General features: G+C 24.6%; 2 protein-coding genes across 2 annotated transcripts; one reads left to right on the forward strand and one right to left on the reverse strand.

Annotated features, from left to right (window-relative positions):
* Positions 1–3,357: 3,357 nt before the first annotated feature.
* On the forward strand, positions 3,358–4,917 carry OCT59_003116 (uncharacterized protein). The gene is made up of 5 exons (XM_025316899.2): positions 3,358–3,443; positions 3,506–3,814; positions 3,875–4,130; positions 4,204–4,454; positions 4,517–4,917. The coding sequence occupies exons 1-5, from the start codon at positions 3,362–3,364 to the stop codon at positions 4,693–4,695; spliced, it is 1,077 nt and encodes a 358-aa protein (XP_025179524.1). The 5' UTR covers positions 3,358–3,361; the 3' UTR covers positions 4,696–4,917.
* Positions 4,918–5,248: 331 nt separating this feature from the next.
* Positions 5,249–5,759, reverse strand: OCT59_003117 (uncharacterized protein; the record flags this gene model as incomplete). The annotated part of the gene is made up of 2 exons (XM_066145410.1): positions 5,249–5,503; positions 5,703–5,759. The coding sequence occupies 2 exons, from the start codon at positions 5,757–5,759 to the stop codon at positions 5,249–5,251; spliced, it is 312 nt and encodes a 103-aa protein (XP_065996134.1).
* Positions 5,760–15,516: the final 9,757 nt, after the last annotated feature.

A 15,516-nucleotide genomic window follows, 5' to 3' on the forward strand; every position in this document is an offset into this window, starting at 1 on the left:
TGATAAAAGGGTACAGAAATTTTTTTTTTTTTTTTAAAAAAAAAAATAATTATTATAATTATAAATAAACAGTGTATATTATTACATTACTATACGAATAAATTTATATAAATTTATATAAATTTATAGAATGTTAAAATAAAATAACATAAAATAAAATAAATTTCTTTCCTCTTCTCTATTACTTGTAGAATTCCCGTGTCAAAGTGACACTACAGATATCGGGATAATTTGTGCATTGTCACCTTAAAAAAGTTTTATTTTCAATGAACGCAATCACACATTTATTTTTCTTTTTTAACAAACATCACCGTCGATTATTTCTTATATATTATCGTTATGATTACACAACATAATACCCCACTCGAAAAGAAACGCCTATAAAAAGGTAAAGTGAAAAAAAATGTAATAAACAATGTTTCTCGCATTACATTTTGTTTTCTTGTAACGTTGAACAAAAAAATTGAAGAAAAAAATTACTATATTAAAAACAAGTATGGCGTAACATGAGATGTTTATTGCATATCATCATTATATACTGATATATTAAAATACTAATGCTATTTATATGAGTCTTATAATTGGGTAAAAATTAAAAAAAGGTCAATTTTTGAATTAAGTATATTGTTCTTTTTTGGTCATGTATGTGGCTTATACTCGGCTTATTCCTAAGTTTGTATTCCAAAGAAAAAATGGCTAATTATAAATTTCACCATATTTGGGTTTAATGAAGCATTGAAAATTGGCAAACATAAAAAAGAACAATAGTGAAATATTATTTTATTCTGCATATAATTATTACATTTTTTAACAATCATTTAATTTACAAGAGGATGTTATTAGTTTAATTAATTATAATAATAATGATGAAAAAATAACTGGGTTTTTGTTTAATTCCCGGATAATGGAAAGGCGTTTTATTCTCACAAATTTGGTTGGTAATTTAATTAATATTTATCTCAAGATACAAAGAGTTATTATTTATATAAATATTTTGTAATTATTTGTTAGTTAAATTGGAATATATGGATATTTGGATATTGAATATATGGATATATGAATATTATATTTATATTTTATATACAATATTCCAATAATACAATATCCATATATTCAATAATACAATATCCATATATTCAATAATACAATATCCATATATTCAATAATACAATATCCGTATATTCATATATTCCAATAATACAATATCCATATATTCCAATAATATAATATCCATATATTCCAATAATATAATATCCATATATTCCAACTCCATACAAATATACTAATACTAATATACTCTATACATAATCATTCCACTTTATCCATTTATCCATTCCAATTTCTAATATATCCACTCATGTTAAGGATTTTCTCAACCTTCATTTTAAACAATTATCATTGTACGTTGTACGTAATCAAAAGCATATTGCATCAATCACATATATGTTAAATGATGATCAAGGTTTCATATGATGAACGTTAAAATAACAATTCCTTTGAAGTTCGTACGGCGAATAACATATTGCCGAATATTTATTTATAGTAAGTTATATTACGTAAACTTGCATGAATCTGAAAAGGAAAATGATTTTTGTGGGGTAGAAATGGGGTTAAAACATTAATGCAACTTTATTATCGGCTATTAATTTATACAGCCGATCATATTTAGTTATAAATATAGAACATACCCCAAATTTATATTTATTTGTGAAACATTTATCTCTTTTTTTAAATAGCGTTATCTTATCTTTCTACCTTACTGTATATACCATTACTGCGAGAATATTATATAAAAATGGTCCTTTGGCTTTATAATTTACCCCACGACGCAGTTAAATATAAATGGAAGAAACTTTTTAGATTATCATGATCTTTTTGATAATTTTCGTCTAAAATTCAAGGGTACATCAATTTCACCAATTGTTATCACAATTTTTCTTCTATAATTGATCATTTGTTTGCGGGGAAAAAAAGAAATGTGTAGAGGATTTTTTTTTTTTCTTTCTTTGTTTTTATTATTTACTAGTGATCGGTAATTATTAAACCTTAAAAGGTTTTTTTAGATAGAAAATAAGTAACAGGTAACGCCAAAATTTTTTTTTTTCTTTATTAAGTATTTTATATTTTCTTAAATTGAAGAATTTTTATGTTACACAATCGTAAACATTATGCTTAATTTTCAATGTATTGCAAATGGTTAATCATTTTCTAATCTGTCTCTTAACTCGTCAAGTTGAAACATGCAAATTGATGCAAGGTCTACAATATAAACCCATTGTTTTCATCATATGTAAACTACATAAATAATAAATGACAAATATAATAAAAAAATTTTAACTTTAAACTGAAAAAAAAAATGAGGTACGTTTTTTCTTAAATATCCTTTTCTTTAAACCCTCGATAATTAAATTGCATAATTATATTTGTTACAAAATTAAATGAAAGGAAAACAAAGTTATCGATTGTTCATTTCAACATTGTTGGTGGCGTTTTGGAAAAAAAAAGAAAAAAAAAAAATATTTTTATTTCCGAATATGGATTAGTTCTCCACATAAAAAATATTCCAAAATGAGGAGTTTCTTCCAGATTAAGTATGTATTGAATGTGGGGTAAAAACATTTGTCATTGATTTCTTTAAAAATAAGAAATCTAATCAAAATCAGAAAAATCAAAAACATCAAAAACCAATTATATTTAGGTAAAAAATCGATTTTAAATTTTTATTATTTAAAAAGATTGTTTCTTTTTTTTACTGTCAAAATTTTTCAATTTTTTCAAATTTTTCAATTCTTTTCAATTCTTTTCTTTCAAAATTCTTTTCTTTTCTTTTCAATTCTTTTCTTTTCTTTTCTTTTCTTTTAATTATAATTTATTTTGTCATCACCTTTCAGCCTATCACCTTATGCAATAAACTTTGTTTGACGTTTAGATTGATAACTCCGATATCTTCAACACAAAAGCCACCCCCACATTAAAATCTTTCTTATTTAGGTTATGCTTATTACCAATCTTGAATTAAAATAAAATACTTTGATTACTATTGCTCGTGATAATTCTTTAAAAAGATTAGTGGTTTATTTCATCAGTGATCCTACCTTTTTTTTGATTTGAAGGATACTGCGCCTCTTTTCGCTATTTATTTTTTTATTATATAAGAATTAATCAAACATGGAAAATATTATTGATTTCTAAACGCCCAAAAAGAAATTATATAATATTTTGCCACTTGCGTAAAATTTAAATGCTTATCGAAATTTAATCGCCCCAGGTTCTTTATCGTATATTTTTAATTGGTACAAGATCACGTGTTTATTATTCCATCATTTTAACTTTTTATGAACAATATTTTTTTTTTTCAAAAATGAAAGTATTTTATTCAGAAGTTTGTTTAAAACATGCTCCAAAGCATGAAATAATATCCGGAAATCTAATTGATTATTTAGGTAAGTACTAATTACTAATTACTGGTTATCGTTAGTAAAATATTAATTCCAATTAATTACAGAAAGTCCTTCTCGTCTAATTATAATAAAAGAATATTTAAATTCTTTGTCAAATTTTGATTTCGTATCCCCAAATGATTATGGTTTGGATCCAATATTATCAGTACACTCAAAAGATTATGTTGAATATCTTCAAACTGCTTATGAAGAATGGGTAAAAAATGGTGGTAATAAGAATGGTATATTACCCGAAGCTTTTCTTCATCATAATATATCTTCTTCTTCTTCAATTAAACGTAAAGTAAAAGTTACTTCTCCATTTGCGAAAGCTGGATTATATTGTTCTGACTTGTCTTGTTGTATAACAAAAGGTAAAGAATTTTTTTTTTCATTTCATTATTAGAAACTTAAAAAATTTTGGTTGCTTTTAGATACTTGGGAATCAGTTTATGAATCAGCTCAAGTGGTAATAAGTGCCACAATGGAACTTAAAAGATTTGTTGAAGAATCATCATCTGAAGAAATAAATCATTTTCCTGGTATATTTGCTTTATGCCGTCCACCAGGGCATCACGCAAATTCAATTCTTTCTTCTGGTTATTGTTTTTTAAATAATGTTGCAATATCAACCAATGTCCTTAAAAAAGATAATAATAAAGTCGTTATATTAGATATTGATTATCATCAGTAAGTATCAGTGATTATTAATATATTAATAATATTTTATATATTTAAATTTTTTTATTTGTTTTATTTCTAGTGGAAATGGAACACAGGAAATATTTTATCTAAATTCGAATCCATTATATGTATCATTACATGGTTCACCTGATTATCCTTGGTTTACTGGTGATGAATCAGAAAGAGGTGAAGGTGAAGGTGAAGGGTTTAATATTAATATACCATTATCCAGAGATACTGATGATGATGAATACTTGAAGGCATTAAAAAAGGTTATTAATGAGAATATAATACCTTATAATGCAGATTACTTAATCGTTTCTCTTGGTGGTAAGTTTTTAAATATTGAAATTATTTGAAATTAATTTATTAATTTATTTTAATTATTTTAGTTGATACATATAAAGAAGATATAATAGGAGCATTACAGATCACTACAGAAGGATATAAAAGAATAGGAGAAATGATTAAATCTATCAATTTACCTACTTTATTTGTAATGGAAGGTGGTTATCATTTAGAAACTATTGGAATTAATGTTGGAAATGTTTTATTAGGTTTCAATACTTAAATATTCTTTATTTATTGAAAGCATACAATTTATAAAAAGTATATATATCATAATTTTGGCAAGTTATTAAAGATACTATTTTTTTTAAACGAATTATTAAATCTAATTTCTAGATGGAACTTATATATAGTAAATATATACATACAGTGCTGGCAAAAAGTAATTGGAATTGCAAAAAATGCAATAAATGAGAAACCAGCGATTGAAATTGCTTCAAATTTTACAGATTTGTTACCAAATAGATCAATATTAAGTGTATAAAATTTCAGCTTTTTATCTCATTTCCTTGTCTCACAATTGATTTTTTTTTTTTCAAAAAAAAAACCATTAAAAATTTAAGCAAGGTAAAATTTAATAAAGATTTTTAATATTATCCTCAGTCATTAACAATTAACATATATAATTATAATAAAAAATTATAAACATAAAAATATATTTTTAATTGATTTATTAAAAAAATTTGGTTATTACTTAATTAGTTAGTTCAGTTTTTCTATAAATTGACATTAATGTTGACTCAAAAATCATTAAAATAAAATAAATTTTAAATACATTACACTTGTTTAATTGATATTTTCAAAATTGCATTTAAATCTTTATCATCAATATTTAAATCGTCATCATCTCCTGTATATTCTGTGTCATATATCATATCTGGTTGATCAACATATAACCAATCAGGAGCATCATCCGGTGGTACTTTATCATAGCATTGTATCTCATCGTTATAGTTCCAAGGTCGTAATTGCTGCACCGTTTGTCTCACTCTTACATGTTTATTGAAAACATTTCTTAATAAAAGTCTCAACTAAAATGTAAAAATAAGTAAAATCAGAAAATGTAAAAATAAGTAAAATCAGAATTAGTGAAAATAAGTAAAATCAGAATTAGTGAAAATTTATAGCAAAATAAATTATCAAGATAAAATAAGTAACCTCTTCTAAGTGCTACGATAGATTATAAACATTAATGACTGATTTTGAACCTTCATCTTCAGTTTCACTCACTTCCGGTGAATGATATATTGATATGCACGATTTGCCAGAATTTTTAACAGATCCCATTTTCCATAACTCGTAATTCAGCTATTCTTTTTATTAAAGAGATCTTTCGCAGCCTTTATCCTTCGCAATTTTTTCTGATTGATAAATTTAAAATGAGTTAATATGGATTATTAATTTGCCGCTGGACTACATTACATATATCATTTAATCTATTATTAGCATAAACTCGTCGATTGTCCATGCTTTCTTTGCCAGATATCTTCAAACTCAACTTAAATTGTCGAGATTTATGTAGGCTACTTAACCATCTTGTTACCTGGTTAAAGGATGGTTGATAATTTGGAGCAAGTGATTTTTGGATTTCGAGAATTAATTTACGTTAAATTTTAATGTTTTTTGCACTGTTAAACGTTTCATTGTAGTTTAAGTTATATTTATCATTAAGTGTTTTTAAGATTGATTTCATTTCGATCTAATTGATATTTAGAAAAAGAAAAATTAAAGAAAGTATTATGAAATAATAAAATTAGCAACAAACAGATATGTTAGTAGAAAATTCAGTATAAATTTGTGGAGCCAAAAATGTTAGTTATTGAAATTAATAAAAAATTGGTATAGTGCAGAACCTTTATACTCAACTACTTATGTATAATAACAATTAATTGATAAAAAAAAAATTTTTTATATTAAATTAAAAAATTTAACTGATAATTTTTATAGATATGACCATTAGCTTTAAAAATTATCGGTTATTTTTTTTCTAAATTAAATTTTGGCTGAGTTTTAGCTGTTTAAAAATCTGTAATTTAAACATATTGATTAAATTTAGTTAAAATTGAGACTAGTTTAAATTTTTGTATTACAGGTTTTTTTAGCCATATTTAATGTACAGATTTTTTTTTTTAATATACCAAGAAGAAAAAAAATTTTAAAACTGCAAAAAAAAATTTAATAAATAAGGTTGTTTAAATATAGGTCAATTTAATGTTATAGATGATAATTATATACCATCAAGTGAATATTTAAAAGATAGTTCAGATGAATTTATAAATGAAAAAATTCAAAAACTAAGTAATTTTACTTTAATTTGGTCAAAAAATACATATAATAAAATACAAATCTCATCATCATATATCTGATTTATCAGTTTATAATGAAATACAATAAATAAATATATTATATAAATTTTAATATCTAAAATCCTAATTTCTGATTGGTTAATATATGTATCACGTGATGCTTATATAATCTGAAAAATTGAGACTTTTTTTTATTTTATAAATCAATTCCTTTTAATAAATAGAGTTTAATTTTTTTTATAAAATTAAAATCCAATCATAAAATCAAATTTTATTCAATTTTTTTTAAGTTCCTATTATAGAGTGCTCTCACCGTAATATGTCGAATTTTCTAATTTGACATCCAGGAGATTAAAATAATGCCAGACGCCTTTAGCAGAAAAATTAACGTTATTATATGGCCATATTAAAATTCGATCTGAGAAGATATTTCCATTTGCTAGTATCAGAAATCAATTAGCATCAATGTATTGGCGGCCGGAATTTGAAAGAAATTTATGTCACTGGTCTGAACATAAACGATTTGATGATATTTTAACTGATATCTATGACGGTCAGATCTGGAAAAATTTTAAAGAAACAAGCAATGAAAATTCATCAAAATTTTTTTGACCTGAAGTGGCTGATTCTAATCTTGGTTTAATGTTGAATCTTGACTGGTTTCAACCTAGTGCTCCTAACAGATCAGATCAGATCAGATTTTACTTAAATTTAATCTGATCTGAAATTAATTAAATCTGATCTGATCTGATCTGATCTGAATCAGATCGGTTTTAAATTTAATCTGAATCTGATCTGATCTGATTTGAATCTGACCAAATCTGATCTGATCTGAATCCGATCTGATCTGATCTGAATCTGATCTGATCTGATCTGAATCTGATCTGATCTGATCTGAATCTGATCTGAATCTGAAATAAATATAAGACCCAGACAACTTTTTGCAAATTGACTCTAAATTTCAAAAAAAAATCAGTTTTTTGCGATTATCTTGGTATCTAGTGATCCGATTCATGTGAACTTTTTTTTATTTTGTAGCTCTCATCGAGCTCTACAGAATAAAAAAAAATCCGCATGAATTGGATCACTGGATACCAAGATAATCGCAAAAAATCGAAAATAAAAAAAAAGCAAATTGGGTCTTTTTTGGCAAAAAGGTAGTTAGTTATGAATTATATAAGAGATGTCCAGGGTCCTATAAATATATTATAAAATTAAAAAAAAATACATTTTATTAAATATCTTACTATTTAGTAATTTTAAAAGTTGAAATACAGTCCATTTAAATCTTAATAAAATGAGTTAAATGGTAATAGTTTTGTATTTTTAAATGTAATAAATAGTGAGTTATTTAATAACTATGGTGGCTGTCACCTATAAACCACACTAATATTAAGTGACTTCAAATTTTTATAAATTGTAAATTGAATAGTAAAAAGAAAAAACTAAACTGATAAAATGATATAGCAACATATACTGAACATTTCTATCGGATTATTTTATAGAATTTAATAAGAATTTTAATTAATATTATGGGTTAAAGTTGGATAATTTTAATAAGTAGCAATAATAAAAATATAAAATTTCGGACTAGTTTTCATGTAATTTTTATGGATTTTACAAAAATTCCATGGAAATCCACAAGAATTCCATGTAATATGGCAAAAAAAAAATTTTGCCACTCACGCGGCAATTAATATTTTCGACAAAGTACTTTAAAACATAAGTTACACAATATAAATAAATAAATTTCAAAATTTCGGACTATTGTTGTTTATAGGTGACAGCCACCATATTATTTTACAATTAATTAAACTAAAAATTACTTAATTTATTTAACTTTAATTTTGAAGTTAAAGTTTATTTTATTTAAAATTTTAAAATTTTAAAAAAGTAATAATATATATGTTATTCACTTAAAAAAGTAGTTCACCAAGACTGTAAACACATACAAATTCTTATTATTTTACCTGCTAAACAATTTTGTTTATCTGTAATTAAATTTTTTCCTACTGAAAAACTTTGTTCAGAAGGAACACTAGTAGCAGGTATTGGTAAGTAATCTCAAGCCATTTGTGAAAGATGAGGAAATTGTGATTCATTAACTTTCCACCATTCCAATGGATCTGTTTCTTCATTCATTAAAGATAAGGAAAGGTATGTTTGAATTTCATTAATATATTCTATATTACGCCGTTTAAATACACGTGACATAACTGATTTTTCTTTAATTTCAGAAGTATTATTAAGAACTTCAGGTTTAGTAGAAGCATAAAATTTGTTGTAAATATTAACAAATCTAAAAAAAACAATAATAAAATTAATATATTATATTAAAAAAAAAAAATATATATATTAAATTTATATTTACTTTTGATAAATAGTATTAACTAATGTTTCTTCCCAATTATGATCTTTGTAATATTTTAATTTCAATCTTGGATCCAAAATTATTGAAATTAAATATGTATCATTGGTTTTGTTATAATACTCAAGTAATTTTACTTTACACTTTTTTGCTGCTTTTTTTACTATTTGATTCCATTTTTCATCATCATCATTTTCTCCATCATTTTCTTCATTATTTTCTTCATTTTCTTCTTCATCATCTTCATCATCATCATCTTCTTTATCATTACTAATAACATCTTCAACATGATCAATAAGTATATTATATAAAGGTACAGTTAATGAAAGAGTTGGATAATGACTTCCTGACATAATTACAGTAACTTCTTTAAAAATTTCAAGAAAATTTTTGATTTGTTCAAATATAGCCCATTTTTCTTCTGAAAATGTATATTTTTTAAGATCTTTATCATGAAATACAATATATTCAAGTGCCTATTAAATTTAAATTTATAATAATTAATATTTAAAATTATTTAAAATATTAAAAATACAATAAAACTTACAACTTTTAATTGTAAAGTTTCTCTTTATCATGTCAAAAGTTGAGTTCCATCTTGTAGGAACATCCAAGATGGGCTTTAAATCATTAATATCATTATTTTTGCAGGCATTACTTAATTTTTCTCTTCTTAAAAAAGAAGCACGAATTTTAACAATTAGTTCTCTAAGCTAAATAACATGAATGAAATTTTATTTTAATTATTAAAAAAATTCAATGAAAAACAAATTAATAAAAATAATTAATAAATTTACCAAAGAAATTTCACCATCCAAACAACTTAATGCTTCTTTTACACTTAAATTGATTGAGTAAGCAAAACATCTAATATGCTATTCTTTTTTATTAAAATTAACAACATTTTCTGCTGCCCAAATTGATAAAGAAGTCATAAATGTTGAATTATTAGAAGCATTATCTGTTGTTATTCCCATAATCTAAATAAAATAAAATAAATAAATATTAATATAATTAATTAATCTATTTTTAATAAAAAAATAAATAAAATAAACATTAATTTACCTTACTTTCAAGTGACATATTACTTATACCTAATAAAAATGCATCCTTTATATTACTTCCCGTATGTGAATCTTGTGTTTGAATAAAATCAATTATAATATTTTGTAAGTTCCATTCTTTATTGATAAAATGTGCAGTTATTGATAAAAATGATTTGGTTGAAGGGCTGGTCCAACAATCCATGGTAAAAGAAACTTTACCAGGAAGATCCTTAAGAAGTGCTTTCATTTTTACTTTATCTTCCTCATAATAAGTCATAATTTTATTTTTTATTGTATCAGTACTAGGAATTTTTGCTGATGGATGAAGGGAATGTACAAAATTAATAAAATAATTTTCTTCAACAATTGTGAATGAATGCTGATGAATAACAATCCATCTAATAAGAATCTTCATCATTATATCTTTATCATATGACCATTAGTTACAATATAAATTTGTTATTAAAATTATTAAAATAATTTTTTTATAAAATAAAAAAATGGTGTATTTACCTTTGATTCATTAAACATATCTAAAATACTTTTATTGACTTTTTGATTACCTTCAGTTAGTAATTTTGTAACGTGAAACTTCTTTAAATGCTTTGAAATTCCAGAAGTAGCATCAGCAGAACATATATGTTTTATGGCAGTAATTACAATTAGCTTTTTTATTATTTTTATAATCTGGATCTTTTGTAAAATGATTCCAAACATAACTTCCTGAACTTGCTGTAATTTCTGACAATTGCAATTCCATGACATCACTTAACCTTCTTGAGGTTGTAGCTTTTGATTGATCTACTTCATTATCTGAAGTATGTTGACTTTCACCATTATCTGAATTCATAATATCTTTAAACGAACAATTAAAAGTATATTTAGAGTCAATTAAAAAAGAATAAAGGATCAAAATGAAAAAAAAATAAAATTCTTTTTTTTAAAAATGAGAAAAGATGGAATGGAGATCAATCTGAAAAAAAAAAATTTTTTTTTTTAAAAGATAAAGGGAAAACGAAAAAAATATATATAAAGTATATTTTTAAAGATGAAAAAAAAAATAAAAAGAAATGAGAAAAAAAAAATTTTTAAAAATTTTTAAAGGAAAAACGAAAAAAAATAAAATATTTTTTTTTAATAATACTGATGAGAGAAAGAAAAATGAAATAAAATATTTTTTTTTTAATGATACTGATGAGAGAAAGAAAAACGGAATAAAAAAAATGAAATTAAAATAAAAGAAAAAAATAAAACTTTTTTTTTAAGAAAAGGAAATACCGAAAAAAAATATTTTTTTTTTTAAGAAAAGGGAAACGAAAAAAAATTTTTTTTTTTTAAGAAAAGAAAGCCGAAAAAAATATTTTTTTTTTAAGAAAATTTTTAATGAATGGAGAGGAACTACTGCAAAGGAAAAAAATAAAAAAAATAAAAAAAATATATATATATATATTAAGAATACTGATAAAATAAAACCAATTTTTTTAAAAAAAAAAGATGGAGGATCAAAATAAAAAAAAATAATTTTTTTTTTTAAGAATGAAAGAGATCAATAAAACGAAAAAAAAAATATATTTTTTAAGATGAAAGAAAAAGATAAAACGAAATGAGAAAAAAAAATTATTTTTTAAATTTTTAAAGGATAAAGGGAAAAAATGAAAAAAAATAAAAATATTTTTTTAAGAATACTGATAAGAGAAAAAAATAAAACGAAAAAAAAATAAGAAAAAAAAATAAGAAAAAAAAATTTTAAAATCTTTAACGAATGGGGGAATTGTAAAGGGAAAAACGAAATTAAAGTAAAAAAAAAAAATAAAAAATGTTTTTTTTTAAGAAAAAAACTGCAAAGAAAAATAAAAAAAATAAAATATATGTATATATATATATTTTTTTAAGAATACCGACAAAATAAAGGGAAAAAACAAAAAAAAATAAAAATATTTTTTTTTAAGAGAAAAAAATAAAACGAAAAAAAATAAGAAAAAAAAATTTTTTTAAATTTTTTAACGAATGGAAGGAATTGTAAAAGGAAAAACGAAATTAAAAAGAAAAAAAAATATTTTTTTTTAAGAAAGGAACTGCAAAGGAAAAAAAATAAAATAAAATATATGTATATATATTTTTTTTTTAATACTGATGCATGAGAAAAAAAATAAAACGAAAAAAAAATAAGAAAAAAAAATATTTTTTTTAAAAATTTTTTAACGAATGGAGGGAATTGCAAAGGGAAAAACAAAATTAAAGTAAAAGGAAAAAAATAAAACTTTTTTAAGGAATAAAGAGAAAACCGAAAAAAAATATATTTTTTTTAAGAAAATTTTTTAACGAATGGAGAGAAACTGCAAAGGAAAAATAAAAAAAACAATATATATTTTTTTAAAAATACCAATATAACTACACTCCGGACTAATAAAAAAAACAATATATAAAATTTCTTTTTAAAAAAAGTTGGTGTTTAGACGAAAAAAAAAAAACCTGATATATTAGGTGGGCAGCGTGGCCAGAAATGAAAGCCACAAAAGCCAAATCTGAGATCTGAATCAGATCTGTCAGATCCGATCTGAACAGATTCAGATTTGAGTAAGTCTGATCTGAATCTGATTTGACATGATCAGATTTGATCCGAAGCTAGTCTGATCTGTTCAGATCAAAAATTTTTTGATCTGAATCCGAATTGCGCATCAAATACAATTAATCTGATCTGAGTCTAAGGTTGCTTGCCGAAACCTTCTTAATAACTGCCGAAACCTATACGGAAAATGCCAAAACTATATTAAATCATATTAAAAATCCTGCCGAAACTTTGCCGAAATGCCAAAACCCCCATTTGCTAAAACTGCCGAAACCCTGCCGAAACTATAGTAAACATATAGTAAAATCTTGCCGAAATTTATCGCAGGATTTTGGAGAGGTTTTGGCAAGCAACCTTATCTGAGTCTGACAGATCAGATTTGGATCAAATCTGATCAGATCAGATTTTTTTCAGAGCACTATTTCAACCATATGATGGTGTTATCCATAGTACTGGAGTAATATATGCCGCAATTTGTAATTTACCACGGGATATGTGGTTTAAACGTGAAAATATGTTGGTTCTTGGTTTGTTGCCCAGCCTAAACGAAGTGAGTCTCCACCAAATTAACCATTATTTAGCGCTAATTGTTAACGAATTAGTATTACTTTGGGACAGAGTGACGTTTGATAACACTTTTGAGTAACAAGAACCAAGAAAAATTCGAGTGGCACTGAAATTCGTTTCATGTAACATTCCTGCGGCAAGAAAAATATGTGGGCATATTTCAGCCCTTTAATCGTGTTATAGATGTGAGAAGAAAGCAAATTACGAAAATTATAAACATAATTTCACTGAAATAGATAATATGAGCGAATGGTTCATCAATCGAGATTCAGCACAATTTTGCAAGAATGCTCTTATATAGCATCGCTGCAATTCAAATGCTGCAAGGAATCGCTTTGTAAAAACTACTGGCGTAAGGTGGTCTGAATTGCTGAGATTACCATATTTTTACCCAATTCGGTTTTTATTAATTGATCCAATGCACTGCCTATTCTAAAGTGGATTGTTAAGCGGATTTGGGTTGATGAAAATATATTAAAACTGGAAACTCTAAAAGAAATTCAAAGAAAATGAATCAATTCCAAGTACCAGCTGACATAGGTAGGATCCCGGGAAAGGTGGAATGTGACGAAAGTTTTGCAAATTTTATGGCCGATCAGTGGCGAATATTTTTTAACATTTATGCTACAGTGTCATTTTGGAAATACCTTTCTGACGTAGATAAGAAGATTCTTACACGCTTTGTAAGAATTTGCTTGATTTTGGTAGGATGAATTGTTCAATCCAATTTAATGGATGAAGCTCACCAAAAATTGGTTGAAATCGTAAAAATAATTGAACACAATTACGGTCGAGATATAATAATTCTGAACCTTTACCTTTCACTCCATTTATACGAATATGCAAAAGATTTTGGGCCTCTTTACGCTTTTTGGTATTTTTCATTTGAGCGCATGAATGGCATGCTAGGTAAGATGCTGACTTCTAAAAATATCCTTTTTCTTCTAAAATTAATTTTAAATTCCATTCCTTTATTTATTTTTTAGGTTCTTTGCCTAATAGCCATCGGAAAATTGAACCAGAGCTCATGCGCCAAATTATGAATGATAAACAAATAAGTTCTGGAATAGTTGATACAAAAGGTTTTGATATACTTGATACTAGACCTTCAGTTGGTTCAATTTCAGAACCTGACGAATTTACTTCAGTTGAAATAGAGTGATATTTGCTATACTCGCAAAATATTAAAGAATCTCTGATTGCTGGATGCGAAACATTTCCAGGAGAAATACTAGGCCCTTCCTCAGAAAAAGTTATAATATCAAGTGAAATGCTTGACATAATGGTAAATTATTATAATGCGACTTACTCAGCAAATAACTTTTGAAAACCATTTGGAAAAGGACCCGAAGATTCAATTATTATTCGCGTTAGAATGAATCAATTCAGAAGATGCAGAATTAGTTCTGAAATATTCAGCTCAAAAATGTCATCTCGTTATGTGAAAAGTTCATTTGTTATAGCCAAATTTATAATGATTGACGATGATGTTAACATTTACCCTGGTCAAGTTCAATATTATTTTACTCATACAGTTGACCTTCTGAATGGCCCTACTGAACATTTTTTGGCTTATGTCCGATGGTATAAATATGCAAGCTCTAGAAATATTCAATATTATTCAGTAATGATAATGACATTAATATTTGTAATGTTGAGCTATGGTGCGCCGAATTTTATCAAGAGTTACGTGATTGTATTATTCCGATTCATCATATTCTTAGTTGATTTATTCCAGTAAATTACTGAATTTCAGACCAAAGGAATGCAAGAGAATATTTAGCCATAAATCAAATAAATAGAAAATACCATATTTGCTAATAGATTCTTATTTGTCAATTTATAGATTAAAACTGGATTTATTATGATTTATCTGGATTTATTGGTATTTAATCGAGTTTGGGAGGATAAGAATTAACTTTAACAATTTTATCATATGCTAATTTTAAATTAAATGTCAAATTTATTATAATTTATTATATTTATTATGATTTATCTGGATTTATTAGGTTTGGGAAGATAAGAATTAACTTTAATTAAAGTTCATAATTTATGTTGTTTAATGATTTTATCATATGCTAATTTTAAATTAAATGTCAAATTTTTATTGCCATAAATTGGAAATGCCGAATTGTGTAAATTGTCTGATTGTTTTAAATCGAAAATGCTGAATTTTGTAAATTTTCTG

Source organism: Rhizophagus irregularis, chromosome 11, assembly GCF_026210795.1.
Source record: "Rhizophagus irregularis chromosome 11, complete sequence".
NCBI classification, from domain to species: Eukaryota; Fungi; Glomeromycota; class Glomeromycetes; order Glomerales; family Glomeraceae; genus Rhizophagus; species Rhizophagus irregularis.